The 18,034-nt window shown below is 43.7% G+C and overlaps 1 protein-coding gene across 1 annotated transcript in view; it reads left to right on the forward strand.

Moving 5' to 3' along the window:
- Positions 1 to 1,501: 1,501 nt before the first annotated feature.
- msh4 (mutS homolog 4) overlaps positions 1,502 to 18,034 on the forward strand; it is a 129,010-nt gene continuing 112,477 nt past the window's right edge. The window contains exons 1-3 of the mRNA XM_087990305.1: positions 1,502 to 1,535; positions 8,243 to 8,445; positions 14,976 to 15,086. Coding sequence (XP_087846431.1) covers positions 1,502 to 1,535; positions 8,243 to 8,445; positions 14,976 to 15,086 — 348 coding nt within the window. The remainder of the gene's footprint in view (positions 1,536 to 8,242; positions 8,446 to 14,975; positions 15,087 to 18,034) is intronic.

The following is an 18,034-nucleotide window of genomic DNA, read 5'->3' on the forward strand; positions in this document are numbered from 1 at the left end:
CTCCAGACTGATCTCAAAATTCTGAGACCTAGGTCTTGGCTTTGTGCTCTGTAACTGGATCCTCAGCTTCCTGACCCTTGGGCTGCAATCAGTGAAGATTGACAAATGCACCTCCTCATCATTAACCTGCAACACTGGAGCCCCCCAGGAGGTGTTCTCAGAGGAGGTGTTCTCAGCTGCACATCCATGACTGTGTAGCCAAATTCGAACAAACACCATGTACAAGTTTGCTGACGACACCACTGTAGTGAAACAGATTAAAAAACACTGATGAGTCAAAATACAGGAAGGAGATAGAAGGTTTGGTGTCATGGTGCAATGGCAACCACCTCTCTCTCAATGTCGGCAAAACAATAGAACTGATCATTGACTTTTGGAAGAAAGGAGGAGAACACGCTCCCATCCACATCAAAGAAGAGAAGGTTAAGAACATCAAGTTCATAGGAGTGACGATAGCCAACGACATATCCTGGACTTCCTATATAGATGTGACAGTCAAGAATGCACAACAATGCATCTTTTCCCGAGGTGGCCAAGGAAATTCGGCATGCGTGGGAAATCATGTCTCTCAAACTTGATTGAGTTTTTTGAAGAAGTAACCAAGAGGATTGATGAGGGCAGAGCAGTAGATGTGATCTATATGGACTTCAGTAAGGCATTCAACAAGGTTCCCCATGGGAGACTGATTAGCAAGATTAGATCTCACTGAATACAGGGAGAACTAGCTATTTGGATACAGAACTGGCTCAAAGGTAGAAGACAGAGGGTGGTGGTGGAGGGTTGTTTTTCAGACTGGAGGCTTGTGACCAGTGGAGTGCCACAAGGATTGGTGCTGGGTCCACTACTTTTCATCATTTATATAAATGATTTGGATATGAACATAGGCCACTATTGGAATATTGCGTGCAATTCTGGTCTCCTTTCTATCGGAAGGATGTTGTGAAACTTGAAAGGATTCAGAAAAAATTTACAAGGATGTTGCCAGGGTTGGAGAATTTGAGCTATAGGGAGAGGCTGAACAGGCTGGGGTTGTTTTCCCTGGAGCGTCGGAGGTTGAGGGGTGACCTTATAGAGGTTTACAAAATTGAGGGGCATGGATAGGATAAATAGACAAAGTCTTTTCCCTGGGATCAGGGAGTCTAGAATCAGAGGGCATAGGTTTAGGGTGAGAGGGGAAAGATATAAAAGAGACCGAAGGGGCAACCTTTTCATGCAGAGGGTGGTACATGTATGGAATGAGCTGCCAGAGGAAGTGGTGGAGACTGGTACAATTGCAACATTTAAAAGGCATTTGGATGGGTATATGAATACAAAGGGATTGGAGGGATATGGGCTGGGTGCTGGCAGGTGGGACTAGATTGGGTTGGGATATCTGTTCGGCATGGACGGGTTGGACCGAAGGGTCCGTTTCCATGCTGTACATCTCTATGACTCTATGTCCTCAAGGACAGTCACCAAATTTTACAGATGCACCTTAGAGACCACACTGTCTGGGTTCATGATGGTCGACTACGGCAACTGTTCTGCCCAGGACTGTAAGGAACAACAGAACCCAGACCATCACGGAAGCCAACCTTCCATCCATGGATTCCATTTATACTTCTCGTTGCAATTGAAATGTTGCCAACATCATCAAAGACCCCTCCTACCCCTGTAATGCTCTCCTACAACCTCTTATATCAGGCAGAAGATATAGAAGTTTGAACACACGCAACAAAAGGTTTAAGAACAACTTCTTCCTTGCCATTATTAGACTGATGAATAGACTATCTAACTTCAAATAATGTTGATCTTGTTCATGGTAACCTTGTTTCGCTCACTTCCTGTATGCCTCATTCTGTGCAAGCATCCAATGATCTGTCTATCCTTGTTTATGATGATTTGCCTGCACTGCTTGCAAACAAGCTTTTCACTGTACTGAGGTACACATAACAATAAATCAAATGAACAGTCACCCAGTCATCTTTTGATCTTGCCAACGTAAAGAAGACTGAGTTGCGAGCAATGGATGTAGTAGACTAATTAGAAAGAAGTACAGGTAAAATTTGTTCTAAGTGCCTCGATGAAACCACATCTGGAGCATTGTGGTTTTTTTGTTTAACTATTTGAAGTGGGAAGCAGTTCTGAAAAGGCTCACCTCATTCATAACTAGCATGAAGGGCTTATGCTGTGAAGAAAGGCTGAATAGGTTGAACATATTGTATCTTAGCAAAATGAGAGGTGGGCTTATTGAAACATCTAAGATCCTGAGGGGACTTTTTTGTTTTTATTTACTAATGGGATCTAGGTACTCCTGGCTGGTCAGCATTTATTGCATTTTCCTAGTGGGCCTTAAGAATGTGATGGTGAGCTGCCTTCTTGAACCACTGCTGTTCATGTGTTGTAGGTTGATCTACAATGCTATCAGGAAGGAATTCCAGGATTTTGACCCAGCAATACTGAAGCAATGGTGATATATCTCCAAGTCAGAATAGTTGGTACCTTGGAGGTGTATTTGCAGTTGTTGTGTTTCTATGTATCAGCTGCCCTTGTCCTTCTAAGTGGAAGTTGTTGTGGGTATGAAAAGTGCTGTCTTAGGATCATGGGAAATTTCTGCAGTGCATCTTGAAAGAGAGAGATATTGATAGATTAAGTGAGTGGGGAAGACGTTGGCATATGGAGTGTATAATGTGGGAAAATGTGAAGTTGTTTGTTTTAGAAGGGCAACAAAAGAAGAGTGTTATTTAAATAGAGAAAAACTGCAGAAAGCTGCAACACAAAGGTTTTGGGGCACTTGTCCATGAAACACAGAAGGCTAGGACACAGGTGCAGCAGGAACATTAATGGAATGTTGGAGCAGGTTGGAGTATAAGAATAGGGAAACCTTACTGCACCTGTACAAGGTGCTAATAGGACCACATATGGAGTACTGAGCAGTGTTACTTGCCTTATTTACGGAACAATATAATTTCATTGGAGGCAATTCAGAGAAGGTTCACTAGGATGACTGCAGTATGGCGGGATTGTCTTGTGAACAAATGCTTAAATAGTCAACTTATTGGAGTTTGGAAGAATGAGAGGTGATCTTATTGAGACATCCAGGATTCTTAAGGGGTTTGACAGAGTGAATGCTGAGAGGATGATTTGCCTCATGACAGAGTCCAGGACAAGAGGGTGTTGATTCAGAATTAAGAAGTGTCAATTTAGGAGTGAAATGAGAAGGAATTTCTTCTCTGAGAGGTTGAGAGTCTTTGGAACTCCTTGACACAGAGAGCTCTGATGCAGAGTCCTTAGATGTATTTAAGGTTAGGATAGATAAATTTTCAATCTGTTGTGGCATCAAGGGTTATGGGGAAATGGCAGGAAAGTAGATTTGAAGAATGTTGGATCAGCCATGGTCCTATTTGATGGTGGAACAGGCTCAAGGGGCTGAATGGCATACTCCTGTTCCCATTTCTTGTGTCTTATGATCTTGTAGATAGTACTCACTGATGCACTGAATGTCCGTGGTTGACTGAGTGGGTATTTATAGATGTGGTGCCAATCAGGTGGTTGTTTTGTCCTTGAAGGTTTCAAGCTTGTTGAGTGTTGTTGGAGCTACATGCTTCCAGTGTTCCAGCACACTCCTAATGAGGTCAGGAGCAGAATGGTCCTGCTGGAACCCAAACTGTGTGTCACCTAGTAGATTGTTCACAAGTAGGTGCTGCTTGGAAGCACTGTTGATGATACCATCCATCGCTTTACTGATGATCAAGTGCAGACTGATAGGGTGGTAATTGCATGGGTTGGATTTGTCCTTCTTCTTGTGTAAAGGATGGATGTACCTGGGAAAGTTTCCACATTGTTGGATAGATGTTGGTGTTGTAGCTGTTCTAGAACAGCTTGACTTGGGGTGTGACAGATTCTGGAGCTCATGTCTTAGTACTGTTGCTGGAATGTTGTCAGGGTACATTGCCTTTGCAGTATCTAGTGTTTTCACCCTTGATGTCATGTGGAATGAACTAAATTGACTGAAGTCGGCATGATGCTGGGAATCATTGGAGGAAGTCGATGGTTGATAGGATGAATACTGCAAAGGTGTTTCCTCTTAAGGATAGTCTAGAGCTTGGGGACACAGTTTAAGAATAAGCGATTTCTCTTCTATGACAACGTTGAGGAAAAAAAATTCTCTTCAAGGATTGTTTGTCCGTGGAATCTTTCTATCAGAAAACAGTGAAGGCTGTGTCGTTGAATTTAATCTAGGCTGAGATAGATGGCTTTTGATTGACAAGGAAGTTAATGGATTTGGGGGACAGACAGTGAAGTGAAGAAATGACCACAATCACATCAGCATATCAAATGGTGAGCAGCCTCGAAAGGCCCAATGGCCTACACCTATCCTGATGTCATGTGTTCCCATATTATATTCTATACTCCTCTGCATAATTTCAGAATAACAAGAGGCAGTTTTAATAAACATGTATTTAAAGCTGTGGAAGATTCAGTAGACTTTCCACATCGGCAAAACTAGTGTCATCGAGGTCAGATTGAAAGTAGATGCTGGATATTATATTGCAGAGATTTAAGTTTAAAATTCAGACTGACATTGATTTACAGTATTGAGGGAGCATTTCATTATCAGAAATGTTGGGCTGAATCTTATATCTTTTTGGTTAAATGTAATTTTTGTTGAGTTTCATGGAGGGTTCACTTACCGCATATTACCAGACTTGCCTCATCACTGCTTACCCAAGCCCAGTGATGCCCCCGGTCCAATTCCAACCCCCTTCCACCAATTGTCGTACCTTGGAAATTCACCACTGCTGGGACACCCCGGAATGGACCAGGGTCCCTGGCTTTGGTGCCATCTTTAAAAGACTTTTATAAGGACAGGCATTGTTAGTCTAGATCTACCTTACATTGTTCCTGATGTTTGCCTCAGACATGGCAGAGAAGGGAAAATTGATGCCTCGCTTTGTGGACAGGGACCTGGAGGTCCTAGTGGACTGGGTTGTGCAAAGATGTTCTCTCCGATACATGTTACTCTGTCTATCTTTTCTACCATACGCACCTCTCACCAAGGCTAATGCTTGACTATTCTCATTATTGCCTTCAACATTTTCCCTCACTTACTCTGAACTACAACAACCCCAACTTTCCTAACCCTCCACATTGTCTGCACTACCTACTCACTCGTTTGGAGTATCTCCCACCTGCACCAAAAGTAACATATGTGTCATGTACTTTCATCTCCCCTTTTCTCATTTTAGAAAATAACCGACAATAGGCTAGGAAGAATCAAGATAGGTGATGGGATGCCAACATTTGACGGCTCAACTTTTATGAGGAGAGGATCCTGACCCTGATTGTCTTGAGTAGCTTACTGACATATCCAAGCCCCTGGACTAATATTAGAGTCTGCCCTTGACTTACTGTGCTGGAACAGTCTGATCAAAAGGTTATGTCCCTTGACTTGACTGAGGACTGCTGACCACAATGACATGCTTCCTAGCTTTGTGTCTGTGGTAAACTGCAAGTCATTACAACAGTGGATGAACCAGGAGATCCACTCCCTCCTGAAATCCAGGTCTGAGGTGTACAAGTCTGGCAACCCTGACCTATGCAGAAAATCCAGGTATGACCTTCATAAGGCTATACCAAACCAAGCTTGAGACCCAGACCAACCACATTATGCTGGTTGTTTGTGAAAAGGCTTACACGAGATAATGGTCTAAAAAGAGAATTGATCTCGAGCAATAGTGCATCATTACCCAGTGAGCTCAATGCATTGTATGCTGGCTTTGAACAGAAGGTCAGTGAAATGATGACACCTATCCCAACAGCTTCAGATGCGCTTGTACCTACGGTCACTGCCGCAGATGCTGATTGGCCTTCTTGAGAATGAACCCACAGTAAGTGACTGGCCCAGATGGAGTTCCCAGCCATGCACTTATATCCTGTATGGAACTTTAACCTCCCCTTACTATGATCTGAAGTCCCCACCTGCTTCAAGAAGACCACCATCATCACGGTGCCCAAAGAAATATCATACAGACTCCCTCAATGACTACTGGCAGCTCTGACCTCCCATATTTATGAAGTACTTTAAGAGGTTAGTCATGGCTCACATCAACTTCAAGCCTACCAAATTGCCTTGATCTTTTTTTAATTCACCTACTGGCGCAACAGGTCCACGCACATGCCATTTCCCTGGTCCTACACTCATCCCTGGAATATCTGGATAACAAGAATACCTATGACAGGCTCTTACTTGTTGACGAGACTTCCACCTTCAACATCATAATTAAGAAAAAAATTCATTTTTAAACTCTGAGACTAAGGTTTCGGCTCCCTTATCTGTAACTGGATCCTCAACTTTCTGACTCATAAACTGAAATTAGTAAGAATAAGCTACAACACCTCCTCCACCATAATCCTCAACATAAGTGCTCCACAAGGCTGCATACTCAGCCCCTTACTATACTCCTCACACACTCACGACTGTGTGGCCGAATTTTGCCCCATTTACAAGTTTGCTGACGACCACGTTGTGGGTCAAATCTCTAAACACAGGAAAGAGATTGAGTGCTTAGCAGCATAGTGTAAAGACAACAATCTCTCCATCAGTGTCAGCAAAATGAAAGAGCTGGCCATTCATTTCAGGAAGTGGAGTGGAGGGCACACCTCTATCTGTTCAATGGTGCTGAGGTAGAGATGGTCAAGAGCATCAAGTTCCTGGGAGTGATAATCACCAACAATCTGTCCTGGTCCATCCATACTGATGCAACAGTCAAAAAACACAACAACGGTTCTACTTCCTCAGAAGGCTAAGGAAATTTGGTATATCCACAAGGACTCTTGGAGATAGTGAGGACTGAAGTTGCTGAAAAGTCAAGAGTTGATAAAATGTGGAGCTGGAAAAAGCATAGCAGTTCAAGCAGCATCAGAGGAGCAGGAGAATCGATGTTTCGAACAGGACCCTTCATCAGGACTTGGGTGATTTGGCTGCATTTCTCACCAGACTCTATGATTCAGGAGCCCAGTAGGACTTCGCCCACTTTTTTAGATGAGATGTCAAACCAAGATGACAGTTTGCCCTTTCAGGGGCATGTGTAAGATTCCCCAAAATAGTTAAAAGAACAGTTAACATCACTGTTTAACATATTTTTAAATTCTTTCACAGGATGTGGGTGCCGCCCAGGGGGCAGTTGAAGTGTCACCCACATTTCTGTGGTCTGGAGTTACATATAGACCAGACCAGGTGAGGACTGCAATTTCCTTTGCTAAAGAGCATTAGTGAACCAGATAGATTTTTCCGACAATTGACAATTGTTTCATGGTCACCATTAGACTCTGAATTCCAGATATTTATTGAATTCAAATTCCACGAACTGTCATGACTGGATTCGAACCCAGGTCCTCAGAAATTACCAGGGTCTCTGGATTAATAGTCTTAACGATTACATTGTGAGGCCATCAACCTCCCCCCCCCCCCCCCCCCCAGGCATCTGGGTCATATATTTAATTTCCATACACCAGAGCTTGCTCTGCACAAATTGGCTGCTGTGTTTCCTCCATTACAATACAGAAATGACACTTCAAAAATATTTCACTGTTATAAAGTGTTATGCAACATGCAAAAGGAGAAGAAATAGGCCATTCAGCCCATTGACCCTGCTGTGCCATTTAATTAGATCATGGCTGGTGTTCTACTGCAATGCCATTTTCTAGACCCATGTATCCCCAATTCATTATCATGAATTCTCTCAATTTCTGTCTTGATTTTACTCATTTATTGAGGCTTCACAGCCCTCTGGCTTCTAAAGAAATTCCTCCTCTGTCCTCAATTCAAAACGACTTTCCCGTTAATTCAGAAGTCACATGACACCAGGTTATAGCCCAACAGGTTTATTTGAAATCACAAGCTTTCGGAGTGCTGACTAAGGGTTTAGGGTTTGACCAGTGCTGAGAAAGCTTGTGATTTTAAATAAAACTGGCTGTAAATCAGAATCCCCAGCAAGGGAAACATCCTTTCTTCAACTGCCTCTTGACCCTGTCATAATGTACATACTTCAAAATCACTGAATAAAAAGGATTTGTTAATGCAAAATCATATTTTTGATAAGACCTAGTCAGACTGAACAGTTTACCTTTGAAGATTTCTCCCATTTCAGTTTATTTTTAATTAATCTATGGCTTGTATTTACATGAACACACATATAATTTTCCAGTGCAAGGTTTGAAAGTGCACTTTTGTAGACTGTGCAATTAGATTGTTGTTCAGTTGTTACATTTGTAGTTTTCCTTATACATTTTCTGTGTGCAGTTACTTCTTCTTCTGCAGTCTCAGCTCATGTTGCATCAGTAATTGTAGCCGTAGTGGAGGGACGTGGGCTTGCTCGGGGTGAAATAGGAATGGCGAGCATTGACCTGAAGAGCCCTGAGTTGATATTGTCCCAGTTTGCAGACAACACTACATATGCAAAGGTAATGCATTTAAGAAAAAAAAGTCCACATTTACTTATACTTCCCATGCCCTTCTTGAGACAGTTGTACATTTACACAAAATCAGAGATATTCGCAGCACAGAAGCAGGTTCATTGTAACTGTGCTACACGTCATGCAGTCTCCCATACAGCTGCTATTGTGTTCAAGAAGAGGTTAGATGAGAAAGGTGAAGTGAAGGATGAGCAATAAATTTAGCACACTGCCTGGGAAGAATCTCCACATCCCAAAAATTTTTCACTGATCGACAGTACGATGCTTTTTTAAATCAATAGAACAGGTTTTCGAAACAGTTCCACTGTCAGAAAGATCGGAGACACAGATTTAAGACAATTGGTAAAAGAAGTAAAAGAATGGAGATGAGATTTTTAGCGTTGTTAAGATCTAGAATGCACAGTCTAAAAGGCAGGGTCAGTAGCAGCATACTAAAGAGCATTCTTCAACCATGTCCTGAAACAGACTCGCTACCACAGCCACATTTGCCTACCTGCCTATCTTCCTTTCCACCTATCCACTCCACCCTCCTCTCTGACCTATCATCTTCATCCTCACCCCCATTCACCTATTATGCTCTATGCTACTTTGTCCCCACCCCCACCCTCCTCTCATTTATCTCTCCACCCTGTAGGCACTCTGCCTCTATTCCTGATGAAGGGCTTTTGCCCGAAACGTCGATTTTCCTGCTCCTCGGATGCTGCCTGAACTGCTATGCTTTTCCAGCACCACTCTAATAAAGAGCATTGGATAAATACTTCAAAAGGAAAAGAAATGCAAGGCAATAGGAGAAATGCAGGGCAAGGGACAGCTCTTTCAAAGCACCAGTACAGGCGCGATAGGCCCAATGGTGTCCTCCTGTGGTGCATAATTCTGTGTGTAGAATCACATTAATGTCAGACCGGGAGGACACTGACAATGTAGTTGGGTTTCGTTTGTAATCTGACAGCTTGCACAGTAATTTTTTTCTTCTGTTACTAGTCCATTAATTACCAGATATTTTTGAATGAGTCCCAAAAAGTATGAGGATGTAACTTGAGCTCACACACCTCTATTCCAGTTCTGAAATCACTAAGTCAACACGTGCTTAAATAATTGTACAGAAAAAGCAGCTACTGACCCAGCAGACAACATGTGATAACTCAACATTCACAACCAGTTCTTGACAGTGTGGAATACATACTGTGCAAGTAAAATGTGTCATGAGGTACAAGGTAAAATCATTCTTGAATAACGTGTTTTAAATTCTGAGATTATATGATAAAAGGAAATGCCACAGATATTCTAGTGGCCAAATACTTATCAGAGTAGTGTAGATTGGAATTTTGCTTCAAAGCAATTATGTGGAATCCCAAATGCAGCAGATTCTTGAGAATTATCCAGGCACTTGAAGATTCTGAAAGGCTATTCCCACGTGAAACCCTCCGACAAAACTTAGTCAAAGAATTCAGCAGATTTCACTTCTGCTCATTGCTACCCAGGAAAGTTAGTCAATTAAAAACTTAGTTTAACTCCTAACTGTTAAGCTGACTGTTTCCATCACACCCAATCTCCAACTTGTCACTGTTGCCTTACACACCCCCAGACTTTACAACCACCTATCAAGGATCTCCCCATAGCTCAGTCCTGAAATCCCAGAGTTCAGAAAACAACCCTCTGTTGCTGTCCTAAACCTTCACCGGCCTGAAACCCCTTCACGATCTGACACCCCTTTCTGCTGCCATCCTGATCTCGTAATGTCCCTTTACCAAGCCCTGACACACCTATCACTACCACTAGTCTTGATATTCTTCTGCCCTCCACCCAGCCCTGTTGGTCTCAACACACATCTCGGGCACTGCCAGCCCTCACATCTTTCCCCTCTAAGGCTGAATTCATCACCTGCTCCCCCAACATAGCAAAGACATTCACCCCAACCCCCTAACCACTAATTCCCTCCTACTGCCCCTACTCTGAGCATTCTACCCACCTCCTGACCTGGCTAACTGCCCACCTGACACCCTAACTTCTTAACCAACTGCCAACCTAACCTCACACTTACTTGACACCCTGTAATGGACATTTAAATTTCAGAACATGTTATGTTGACTGCTTTAAAAGGGTATATGGTTTGACTTCCCCCAACTAGAGTCAGAGAGATGTACAGCATGGAAACAGACCCTTCGGTCCAACCCGTCCATGCCGACCAGATATCCCAACCCAATCTAGTCCCACCTGTCAGCACACGGCCCATATCCCTCCAAACCCTTCCTATTCATATATCCATCCAAATGCCTCTTAAATGTTGCAATTGTACCAGTCTCCACTACTTCCTCTGGCAGCTCATTCCATACACGTACCACTCTCTGCATGAAAACGTTGCCCCTTAGGTCTCTTTTATATCTTTCCCCTCTCACCCTAAACCTATGCCCTCTAGTTCTAGACTCCCCGACCCCAGGGAAAAGACTTTGTCTATTTATCCTATCCATTGTTGTGGTTCTGTTCGCCGAGCTGGAAGTTTTTGTTGCAAACGTTTCGTCCCCTGGCTAGGCGACATCAAGAGTGCTTGGGAGCCTCCTGCGAAACGCTTCTTTGATGTTTCCTTCGGTGTTTATAGTGGTCTGTCCCTGCCGCTTCCGGTTGTCAGTTTCAGCTGTCCGCTGTAGTGGTTGGTATATTGGGTCCAGGTCGATGTGTTTGTTGATGGAGTTTGTGGATGAATGCCATGCCTCTAGGACATACAGAACAGAAAACAGGACGCTGAACCTATCAACAAAGACGGCATACTTAAACTACTGGACTTGTGCCTCACAACACACTTCACATTCAACAACCAGATATACGAACAAATCAACGGAACACCCATGGGATCACCAATCTCGGGACTCATAGCAGAGGCAGTTATGCAAAGGTTAGAACAAACAGTCCTACCACAAATTCAACCCAAACTCTGGGTCAGATATGTCGATGACACGTTTGTAATCATTAAAAACACGGAAATAGAAAAAACACACCGGATCATCAACGCCACACTCACAGGAATCCGATTCACGAGAGAAGAAGAAAAGGATAGCCAACTCCCATTCCTAGACGTGATGGTACAGAGAACACCGAACAGAGAATTCACTACAAGGGTATACAGGAAAGCCACACACACAGACCAAGTCCTAAACTATGAAAGTAACCACCCCAACACACACAAACGAAGCTGCATCAGGACACTATTCAAAAGGGCCACAACACACTGCAGTACACCAGAACTGCAAAAAGAGGAAGAGGAACACCTATACAAGGTATTCGCCAAAAACGGATACCCGCGCAACTTCATCAACAGATGCCTAAGAGAAAGACCACGGAACGAGGACATACCACAACCAAAAGGACTAGCCACACTACCATACATCAGGAGCATCTCAGAACTGACAGCCAGACTACTGCGACCCCTAGGACTCATAACGGCACACAAACCAACAGCCATGCTCAGGCAACAACTCACCAGAACGAAGGACCCGATACCCAACATGAGCAAAACTAATGTAGTGTACAAAATACCATGCAAGGACTGCACAAAACACTATATAGGACAAACAGGAAGACAGCTAACAATCCGCTTACATGAACATCAACTAGCCACGAAACGACACGACCAGCTATCCTTAGTAGCCACACACGCAGACAACAAGCAACATGAATTCGACTGGGACAACACTACTATCATAGGGCAAGCCAGACAGAGAACAGCCAGGGAATTCCTAGAGGCATGGCATTCATCCACAAACTCCATCAACAAACACATCGACCTGGACCCAATATACCAACCACTACAGCGGACAGCTGAAACTGACAACCGGAAGCGGCAGGGACTATAAACACCGGAGGAAACATCAAAGAAGCGCTTCGCAGGAGGCTCCCAAGCACTGATGATGTCGCCTAGCCAGGGGACGAAACGTTTGCAACAAAAACTTCCAGCTCGGCGAACAGAACCACAACAACGAGCACCCGATCTACAAATCTTCGCACAAACTTTATCCTATCCATGCCCCTCATAATTTTGTAAACCTCTGTAAGGTCACCCCTCAGCCTCCGACGCTCCAGGGAAAACAGCCCCAGCCTTTTCAGCCTCTCCCTATAGCTCATATCCTCCAACTCTGGCAACATCCTTATAAATCTTTTCTGAACCCTTTGAAGTTTCACAACATCTTTCTGATAGGAAGGAGACCAGAATTGCACGCAATATTCCAACAGTGGCCTAACCAATGTTCTGTACAGCTGCAACATGACCTCCCAACTCCTGTACTCAGTCCTCTGACCAATAAAGGAAAGCATACCAAATGCCTTCTTCACTATCCTATCTATCTGCGACTCCACTTTCAAGGAGCCATGAACCTTCACTCCAAGGCCTCTTTGTTCAGCAACACTCCCTAGCACCTTACCATTAGGTGTATAAGTCCTGCTAAGATTTGCTTTCCCAAAATGCAGCACCTCGCATTTATCTGAATTAAATTCCATCTGACACTTCTCAGCTCATTGGCCCATCTGGTCCAGATCCTGTTGTAATCTGAGGTAACCCTCTTTGCGGTCCACTACACCTCCAATTTTGGTGTCATCTGCAAACTTACTAACTATATCTCTTATGTTCGCATCCAAATCATTTATGTAAATGACAAAAAGTAGAGGGCCCAGCACCAATCATTGTGGCACTCCACTAGTCACAGGCCTCCAGTCTGAAAAACAACCCTCCACCACCACCCTCTGTCTTCTACCTTTGAGCCAGTTCTGTATCCAAATAGCTAGTTCTCCCTGTATTCCATGAGATCTAACCTTGCTAATCAGTCTCCCATGGGGAACCTTGTCGAACGCCTTACCGAAGTCCATATAGATCACATCTACTGCTCTGCCCTCATCAATCTCCTTTGTTACTTCTTCAAAAAACTCAATCAAGTTTGTGAGACATGATTTCCCACGCACAAAACCATGTTGACTATGCCTAATCAGTCCTTGCCTTTCCAAATATATGTACATCCTGTCCCTCAGGATTCCCTCCAACAACTTGCCCACCACCGAGGTCAGGCTTACCGGTCTACAGTTCCCTGGCTTGTCTTTACCGCCCTTTTTAAACAGTGGCACCACGTTTGCCAACCTCTAGTCTTCCGGCACCTCACCCGTGACTATCAATGATACAATATCTCAGCAAGAGGCCCAGCAATTACTTCTCTAGCTTCCCACAGAATTCTTACGTGCACCTGATCAGGCCCTGGGGATTTATCCACCTTTAACCATTTCAAGACATCCAGCACTTCCTCCTCTGTAATCTGGACATTTTTCAAGATGTAACCATCTATTTCCCTACAGTCTATATCTTCCATATCCTTTTCCATAGTAAATACTGATGCAAAATATTCATTTAGTATCGCCCCCATTTTCTGTGGCTCCACAAAAAGGCCGCCTTGCTGATCTTTGGGTGGCCATATTCTCTCCCTAGTTACCCTTTTATCCTTCATATATTTGTAAAAACCCTTTGGATTCACTTGTGAAACTGTGGTGACTTCAGCTATCCTGCTCATAACTGAATGCTAGAAATGGGTTGCTCAGTACTAACAGGACAAAATAGAAGTGGAGTGGAAATCTGACTCTGATTGCTACTCCTCGGAATATCCAAATTAGTCTGCTGTTGTCCGTTCCCATTCTTTCCTTCCCTGCTGAATTTGAACACCCGGGCCTGTCCTGTTGTGTAGAATGTCACATAGAATTACATAAGAAATTCAACACAGAAAGGCCCTATCAGTCCAGTCATTTCACATTGGCATTATATTCCATTGGACCATCCTCCCACTCTTCTTTATTTAACTTTATCAGCATAATCCTTTGTTATCTTTCCCCAGTAGTGTTTATCAGGCTTCCCATTAAATGCATCTTTGTTAGTTACTTCAGTTACTCTCTGTAATACTGAATTTCACATTCTCTTCATTCTATTTAAAAGAAGGCTCTTCAAAATTCCTTATTGAATTTGTTTATAACTGGTCTTTGTTGAAGGCCCTGGTTTTCCTAATCCCTACATTCCCTATGCTATAAAATATTTCAGAATTTCAGATACCCCCATCCGGTTACTCTGCAGCCTTTCTCTTTTCAAAATTGAAGAGTCCATCCTGTTCATTCCTTCTTGATAAACATAACCCTACAATTCTGAAATAATTCTTGTCATGGGGAAGTCCCTTCCATTTCTGATCCAAGAATCTACATACGTATTTTCCAGCTGGATTCTGCAGATAGCACTCCGAAGTGAAAATCTGCCTGATTTGTTTCCACTGGCTGTCTCAGGGGTGTTGAGTCTGTTTGCAGTAATCCAGATGCAGCAACAGAAGAGACTAAGAGCTGAATCAGGAACCTTCTTGCTTATGTTGCATAGTTTTATAATGCTTCATATAATTGATATACTGCTATATTTATGAAATAAAAATAATAACTCTATAAAATTAAGTAGGTTTGAATCATTTATATCATTGCATGGGGGCACTTCCTGCCTTATGTTTGTTTTACAGGTTATTACCAAGTTGCAGATTTTAACACCTTTAGAAATCATAATGCCAAATACCGCTTGTGATAAAGGAAGTGGGACTAAGCTGTTTACTCTTATCACAGAAAACTTTAAAGTAAGAATAGTACAGAGTCTGTCAACAGTATTTTTGTTCTGTGTTTAGGTTTTGGACATAATAGTTGGTGTTACAATATCCCTACAAAGATTTCTCATCTTCTCCAGTAATGCCATCTTGCAGAACTGACTACTTTTGTATCACCATTGGCAATCATATGTCAGCCATCTGAAATTGCTGTGACCACTCAGCTCCCTCTCCTCCCTTAATAATAATTTTTGCAGCAGTAGCAGTGAGAATGAGGACCAGGGGACTGCTGAGAAGGTAAATTCCTCCTTTAAAAACTTACCTGGTGGGATCAGCAGCCTTCATTTTTGCAGCAGCGGTGAGAGTGAGGACTAGGGGCTGCCGGGAAGGTAAATTTCTTCTTTAATAAATTGTTTCATGAATAGGTGGAGCGCATACTGAGCAGGAGAATTGTGAGATAATATATTTGAATGGTTGCTTTACCTGAAACACTATTTATGTAGTGTTTCCCACCCATCCTCCTCTAACCAAAAAAAGAAGGTTCTGTGCACCGATTTGGGAAGGTTACTAGTTTTTTCAGTAGTCTATTTGGGAATTCAGAACAGTGGGAATGGATGTTAGGGCAGTTGTATGCTCCTCCAGTAGGATGTGGGAGGAACGAGTCACCCAACTCCAGCTCCTGGGAAACCATGTTAGGGAACTGGAGCTGGATGAACTTTAGATCATTGGGGAGGCAGAGGGGGTAATAGAGAGGAGTTACAGGGCGATAGTCTCACCTCAGGTACAGGAAATAGGTGGATGAGTTATAGTCAGGTGATGGAAGAGAACAGGCAGACAGTGCAGAGATCCCTGTGGCCATTCCCCTCAATAATAGGTATACTGTTGTAGATACTGTTGGGAGGGGGAGAATGACCTACCAAGGGAAAATCTTAGTAGTCAGGTCTCTGGCACTGAGCCTGGTTCTGTGGTTCAGAAGGGAAGTAGGGAGAATAGAATAGTGCTAGTAGTAGGAGACACAACAGTTAGAGGAATGGACAGGAGATTCTGTGGTCACGATCAGGACTCCCAGAAGGTATGTTGCCTCACAGGTGCCAGGGTCCGGGATGTCTCTGCTTGAGTCTTCAAGACTCCGAAGTGGGAGGGTGAGCACCCAGAAGTCGTAGTGCATATTGGCTCCAATGACATTATTAGGAAAGGGATGAGGATCTAAAAAGTGATTTGAGGGAATTAGGTTGGAAGCTAAGAAGCAGGACGAGCAGAGTAGTAATCGCCATATGGTAGTGAGGCAAGGAACAAGGAGCGAGTGCAGCTAAACGGCACGGTGGCACAGTGGTTAGCATTGTTGCCTCACAGCGCCAGAGACCTGGGTTCAATTCCCGCCTCAGGCGACTGACTGTGTGGAGTTTGCACGTTCTCCCCGTGTCTGCGTGGGTTTCCTCCGGGTGGTCCGGTTTCCTCCCACAGTCCAAAGATGTGCAGGTCAGGTGAATTGGCCATGCTAAATTGTCCGTAGTGTTAGGTAAGCGGTAAATGTAGGGGTATGGGTGGGTTACGCTTCGGCGGGTCGGTGTGGACTTGTTGGGCCGAAGGGCCTGTTTCCACACTGTAATGTAATCTAAACATGTGGGTGCAGGGCTGGTGCAGGAGGAAGGGCTTCAAATATGTAGATCATTGGGGTACCTTCTGGGGAAGGTGGGACCTGTACATGAAGGATGGATTGTACTTGAACTGGAGGGGCCCCAGTGGCCTTTGGAGTTGGAGGGGGGGGGGGTGTGTGATTTGCTAGACCATTTTGGCAGAGTTTAAGCTACCTTGGCAGGGGGAACCACTCCTGCAGATTAGAGGAGAGGGTAATTGTTGAATGGACAGAAAACGGAATGCAGAGAGTCTGACAGAAAAGATACACAGTTGATAGGGCAAAGGGATGGGTTAAAGTGTATCTGTTTCAATGCAAGGAGTGTCAAGAATAAGAGTGATGAACTTAGAGCATGGATCAGTACTTGGAACTACGATGTATGGCCGTAACGGAGACATGGATTTCACAGGGGCAGAAATTGTTGCTGCCTGTTCCAGGGTTTAGATCTTTTAAAAAGAATGGGAAAGGGGGAGGGGGTAAAAGAGGAGGGGAAGTAGCATTGTTAATTAGAAAGTGCATCACAGTTGCAGAAAAGAAGGTTTGAGGAAGGTTTGTCTACTGAGTCAGTATGGATTGAAGTCAGACATAGAAAAGGAGCAGTCACTTTATAGGGTGTATTCTAAAGACCCCCAATTTCAGCAGAGAGGTGGAAGAACAGATTGGACAGCAGATCCTGGAACGGTGCACATGTAACAGAGATGTTTTTATGGGTGACTTCAACTTCCCCAATATTGATTGGAACTTCCTTAGTGCAGATGGTCTGGATGGCGCCGATTTGTCAGGTGTGTCCAGGAAGGATTCCTGACTCAATATGTAGATAGGCCGACTAGGGTGGAGGCCATATTGGATTTGGTGTGAGGCAACAAGCCAGGCCAGGTGTCAGATCTCTCGATGGGTGAGCAATTCTGAGCAATGACCATAACTGCCTCACCTTTACCCTCGCCATGGAGATGAATAGGAACAGACAGTATGGGAAGGTATTTAATTGGGGGAGGGAAAATTATACTGCTATTAGACAGGAGCTGTGGAGTATAAATTGTAAACAATTGTTCTACAGGAAATGCACAACAGAAATGTGGAGGTTGTTTAAGGAGCACTTGTCGTGAGTGTTGGATAACCATGTCCCACTGAGACAGGCAAGGAATGGCAATGTGAAGGAGCCTTGGATGACGAGAGACAAGGAGCTTCTTGTCAAGAGGAAGAAGGAAGTTTACTTAAGGTTGAGGAAGCAAGGATCTGGCACAGCTTTAGAGTGTTACAGGGTAGGAAGGAACTCAAAAATGGACTGAGGAGAGCTAGAAGGGGGCACGATAAAGCCTTGGTGGGAAGGATTAGGGAAAACACA

This window comes from Chiloscyllium plagiosum, unplaced genomic scaffold, assembly GCF_037043375.1.
Source record: "Chiloscyllium plagiosum isolate Xiang-an unplaced genomic scaffold, Cpla_swu_hap1 HiC_scaffold_9, whole genome shotgun sequence".
NCBI classification, from domain to species: domain Eukaryota; kingdom Metazoa; phylum Chordata; class Chondrichthyes; order Orectolobiformes; family Hemiscylliidae; genus Chiloscyllium; species Chiloscyllium plagiosum.